The sequence below is a fragment of the Miscanthus floridulus genome, chromosome 4, assembly GCF_019320115.1.
Source record: "Miscanthus floridulus cultivar M001 chromosome 4, ASM1932011v1, whole genome shotgun sequence".
NCBI lineage: Eukaryota > Viridiplantae > Streptophyta > Magnoliopsida > Poales > Poaceae > Miscanthus > Miscanthus floridulus.
Genome location: NC_089583.1, coordinates 115,238,613 through 115,243,921, shown reverse-complemented (window position 1 = coordinate 115,243,921; position 5,309 = coordinate 115,238,613). Strand labels below are relative to the sequence as shown.

Here is a 5,309-nt window from a genome sequence, read left to right as displayed (position 1 = left end):
ATAAAAAGGGTTTCTCTTTTGCTCGGAAATACGATGAAAAGGACTATCTGATTGCAGAAGATTAAATCGTTTAAAGAGGAATCAAGAGGAAACCAAATGGAACAGAAGAAAAGCTGGCGCCTTGAAGGGCTTCGTCTCCTCGCCCCTATTGATTTGGGAATGTGCCAGGACAGAACAGGACAGAAGATTTATTGCATGTGGATCCTTGTCTATTGATCAGGGATTTTTTCCCCTAAACAAAGTAAGAAACATGAAGCAGACCTCGCCAACGACTGCAGTGGAGAATTACAAATGGATACGTTTTTAGTTACAGGTGCACAGTTCGCAGTTCATAGAGTCCCCGCTCCACAGGACAACCGTGGTCCGTGGGATGTGTCGAATAGTGCAGGACCAACGTATACCTTTTTCTCCCCCCCCCCCCCTTTTTTTATATACATCACCAACAACTGTTGAGGAGGGACATTCAAAATTCTGTTGTTGTGTTGCTGTCAATTTTCCTCATCCATTTGGTGAAAACATTAAACATATACTGGCCATTTGCTTATTTACCCCAAGCTGTAACATCAATCCATCATCAGAAATTTGTTTAAAATGCACTTTTACGAGGCGTCCAATTTTACGAGGCGTCCAATATGGTAACTGCTCATGTACTCCAGCTTTAGACATGTTCACTTTCGGTCTTTCGGAGTAGTATATCTATATTGTTGCGGTAGTAGACAATGCATACCAGATTAGCGATATTTGCCCAATTGGTTCAGGTAGGACCGTAGGAGCTGGACCGCTGGAGTACCACATGATGCTTAGCTACCCTAGCAACCAAACTGAGATCTACGTACACGGTACACGACTACACCCAGCGTCGCCCGGCACGCAGAACCCAATCATTCATGGGGAACATGCTCCAACAGTTCGTTTCGCAACCGACCCGACGCCCACCCAGCTCGAGAGCTAAACCAACCGCCACCGTCACATGCCAAGGCCTCCGTACAAGCATCTATTTTGTTGCATGCTCGCAAGTCGCAGCGCATTAAGCATCCTCTTCCTCTCCGATTCTCCATCGAACAGGACATGATCAGGGTCAAATGATTAAACATTTCTTTTTTACTAGCACTGCAACGATAGCCACCAATAAGCAAAGAACAGCTCGATATAAGCTGCAATTATGACCAAATCCAATATTGTTGAGACAATCATGACCAAGTTGTCCTCACGTTGATCGCCACCAATGATGATTAGCAATCTATAATAATAGCCGTGTTATGTCCCCATCACTAGAAACGAGCAGCCAACTAAGGCAGAACACTTGCAATACAGGAATCACCGAATCATCTTATCATCATCCTCTAAAGATATAGAGAACATCTCTCCATGTGTTCAACGGTTGGGGCAGACACTTGGTACATTGGTGACTCCAGTCCACATGGCACCAAGTTAAGAGAGAAGAATATCACAGCTACATGACTTGTTGTATAAGGAAATGTCAACTAACATTGTCTTTGGATCAAAGCAATTTTTTCTGTGAACAGGGAACATTACATATGAGCATCACCAACAAGCAAAGGCCGAGTTCAAGCTCTTCTGACGAGGCTACTCAAAATCCTCATTGCTCCTTCCAGTTTTGCAGAAAAACAGGTTTTGTTCCACCATATGATATGCCTATATTTTCTTAATGATCTGAACAACGTCCTCATCCTCAAGCTCATGCTCCTGCACAGATGGACAATGAATCAGTGGAAGGAACCTAACACCCGGTGTGAGTGTGACAATGCAACATCATGCTGGTCTAATGCACACCTTGCCAACTCTCTGAGGCTTATGCTTGACGCTGGAACCCCATACCAGAGCGCTGCAATTTTGGTAACAGTTAGCAACGAGGGCCGAAAAAAGAGTAAAAAAGTTATCTGATAAATAGCCAATCAAAGATTCCATGCCAGTGATACGATAACAAGATAATTATCTGGCACTCACTATTTAAACTGTTTGACCATGTCCTTGTGGATTCTGTTGCAGAAATCTTCCACGGTTTTCTTCTTAGATGATACGATAACAGGATCCTCATAATCTGGGTTCAGCCCTTTAGGTTTTGTGTATATCCTAACCAAATCCAAGTATTCCCATACCTTCTCCAGAAGTCCATCAAGATTCCATTCAAGATGAGCACTGCAATATATTTTTTATAAAGAAAATAAAGTACTTTAGCTATTAGAGGGAAATCAAGAGAGACAAATACAGCAGGATACTACAGTACATGCTCACCTAACTGGGCAGTAATGGGGAAGTTTGTCCAAGATTTCCAGCTCTTCAAGTGTTATCTGATCAATCTTGTTGACAACATATATGCAAGGAGTGTAAATCCTGCTTCCTTCAATAACATCTATGAGATCATCTGCTGTAGCATCAAATCTCAGGGAGACATCAGCATTATGTATCCTGTACTCGCTACAGATTGCTTTTACTGTATCAAGGTCCAAATGTGTGTTCGTAACTGTTGATGTGAAGTTGATTCCGCCCTTGTCCTTTCGTCTGAAAGTCAAATTGGGTGGTGTCTTGTTCAACCTACCAAGAACAAAACGAGCAAAGATCTTAAAAACATTTTAAAATAAGAAGCAAAAACTCACAAAACGAATGGAACTAGTTTTAAGGAAACAAAGAAGACACAAGCCGCAAGAGAAAATAGAACATTGTATTAAAAAAGCATGATAACAGGATAGAATTCAGCATCATTTAGTATAAATAAATGAGTGCAGCATCTAGGAAATGGATCAAGCCATGTAGGTAACTGATAATAGCTAAATGATGTCTTCCAGATTGGGAGCAAAGAAAAGATCACAAGAGGACTGATGGCCAAGCTGTGTACAAGTTTCATACACTAGCGCCTGCAAAAGTATGGATGTAAACAAGACTTACCTAATGCCAAATCCTTCAAGCTCCTTCTCGATAAGACGCTTGTGAGTTATTGGTTTTATAGCATCAAGAACAATCAAAATAACATTGCATGTCCTAGCTGTGCTGATAACCTGTTAAGACACAAAAATAGGAACTTTCAAGCCAAGAGGAAATGGTCCTGAACACAAAGAACAGGGAATAACACAAGAAATCCAAGACTGAAGTGTTACGAGCAGCTATTTGATTTGGAGAACAACTACTGGGTGTGAAGTGTGAAGACAGCTAAAAGCCTAAAGCGAGTACGGATCATAGAATAGAACTGTTTCTTAGTGAAGCATATCAGTGTAGTATGCATAAAAGGGTAAATAAGACCAGATGATGTAGCCTTAACAATCAACAAATTAGCTTAATTTCTCATCTATGATACAAGAAAAAATTGCTTAAAGTGTACAAATTAATATTCAAGGCTAAAGAAGTAAGAACTCATTTGAGCCTCTAGCACTTTGAGGAACATAGCTAGTTAGTTGCCCAGGTTCCCCTACATATTTAGTAAAGCTGTGCACTCTTAGCTACAAAGTGGAAATTTTTTATAAAGTAGACAATTTTGAAGTAAGAAGTACTGGTGCAGGTTTGTGTAAAAATTGTAGTTATGGATGATTTTACAATAGATGAGAGCTCAGAAGAGTTCCAGAATATGTGGATGGACACTGTTCATAGAATACTATGCAATGACCCAGTTATGTCCATATAAGTAAGGCAATTTTACCAGCAATGCAAAAAGAAAAGTTTTTTGTTGAAATCATGTCGATTTCAAGGAAGAAATTAGTGTCAGGAAACTTGTAGATGTTGAAATGACCTGTCTTCCTCTGCCCTTTCCATCTTTAGCACCTTCAATGATCCCTGGGAGATCTAGAAGCTGAAATGAAGCCAGATATTACTCAAGATGAAACATGCTCAGAAAAACTTGTAGCTTTCTGAATGCAAATGGTAACCTGGATTTTAGCACCCTTATACATGATAACTCCAGGAATACATGTTAAAGTCGTAAACTCATAGGCAGCAACCTTTGAAACAGAAAAGGAACAAAAACAGCGCATTAGTAATTTAATATACAGAAATCAAAGTAATAGCGTAGGAAAATATTCAGCTGTATGAAGGTCCAAAGAGCGATCAATCTGAAAAGACTTCTTTCTAATAATTCCATTTCAAGGACAGGCATAAAAGACTGAATTCAGAACATGCATGCATCACTGAAACCAAAATCTAACTAGGCTGCTACTCAAGCTAATATGTATGTGTAGTCCTTCGGAGCATACCATAGAATTAGACAGCGTATATCTTAAAAACATTGTGCAAGGTACGAACATGAGGTTTTCCCTAATACAATATAGATGATGAGCAGCTAAATCTGGACAAACCTTTATTAACTACTAAATTTAAACAAAGAACATTGATGCGGCAAACCTCTGAAAATGTCCCTGTCAGCTTGTTCAATAATGTTGATTTCCCGACCGAAGGAAAGCCAACTAAACCAACACGCGCATCTCCACTCTTCGTCACATCAAATCCATCACCTGCACCACCACCACCTTTGGATGTCGGAGTGAGCAACTCCCGCCGCAATTTTGCAAGTTTAGCCTAGCCAAACGAACAATTAAGAAGACATAATCTCAGTCGACATACAATAGAAAGAGTATCAGCTCAACAAAGTACAGTCTCATAATAAATATCAAATATCAACATGAAGCTTAATATGGAAACTACTTAATAGCAAAACATGGCAGCCTTAAAAAGGGCGTACCCAGTGCAGAGAGCTCCCGCTCTGTGCGGGGTCTAGGGAAGGGTGTCAGTGGCAAGCCTTACCCTTGCCTGTGCAATGCGAGGAGACCGCGACTCGAACCCGGGACCTTTCGGTCACAGGCGGTAAGACTCTACCGCTTGCACCAGGCCCGCCCTTCGCAGCCTTGATAATTCAATTGTAGAAAATAGCTTAATTGTCCAAACTTTCTTAGGAGTTACAACCTCCAACCGCAAATATAAGTCCATTTAGGTTTGCCCTCAAACATCTTTTAACTTTGGCCATCAATATCTAAAAAATCGTATAGACTGGCAACATATGGCGTTAATGGATTCATAATGAAACATAGCAGGAGCCCTGCCTTTCAATTAAGAGGAGCAAGAGAGTCTAAAGCTTTTAAAGTTACAGATTGCCAATTGCCTCTGGACCAAAGGAAAAAAAAAAACTATATGCACCGCATTAGCAAACAGACGCAAATGTCCTAATGAACTCGTATGGAGTGGGAATCTTAGACTCTGGATGACAGAAATCAACCAAGTGTTCTGGATAAAGATAAGAGTATTGATTCAAGTTACCTTCAGAAGACCGAGATGGTGAGCAGTGGCTTTATTCTTCTGTGTCCTTG

The 5,309-nt window shown here is 40.5% G+C and overlaps 1 protein-coding gene across 1 annotated transcript in view; it reads right to left on the bottom strand.

The window, feature by feature from the left end:
- Positions 1 to 1,309: 1,309 nt before the first annotated feature.
- LOC136549148 (developmentally-regulated G-protein 3-like) overlaps positions 1,310 to 5,309 on the bottom strand; it is a 6,058-nt gene continuing 2,058 nt past the window's right edge. Inside the window, exons 2-10 of the mRNA XM_066540433.1 lie at positions 5,260 to 5,305; positions 4,351 to 4,524; positions 3,879 to 3,950; positions 3,743 to 3,802; positions 2,908 to 3,017; positions 2,257 to 2,556; positions 1,969 to 2,160; positions 1,795 to 1,846; positions 1,310 to 1,707 (exon numbers count right to left, since the gene is read on the bottom strand). Of these exons, the coding sequence (XP_066396530.1) occupies positions 1,657 to 1,707; positions 1,795 to 1,846; positions 1,969 to 2,160; positions 2,257 to 2,556; positions 2,908 to 3,017; positions 3,743 to 3,802; positions 3,879 to 3,950; positions 4,351 to 4,524; positions 5,260 to 5,305 (1,057 nt within the window). The 3' untranslated portion in view covers positions 1,310 to 1,656. The remainder of the gene's footprint in view (positions 1,708 to 1,794; positions 1,847 to 1,968; positions 2,161 to 2,256; positions 2,557 to 2,907; positions 3,018 to 3,742; positions 3,803 to 3,878; positions 3,951 to 4,350; positions 4,525 to 5,259; positions 5,306 to 5,309) is intronic.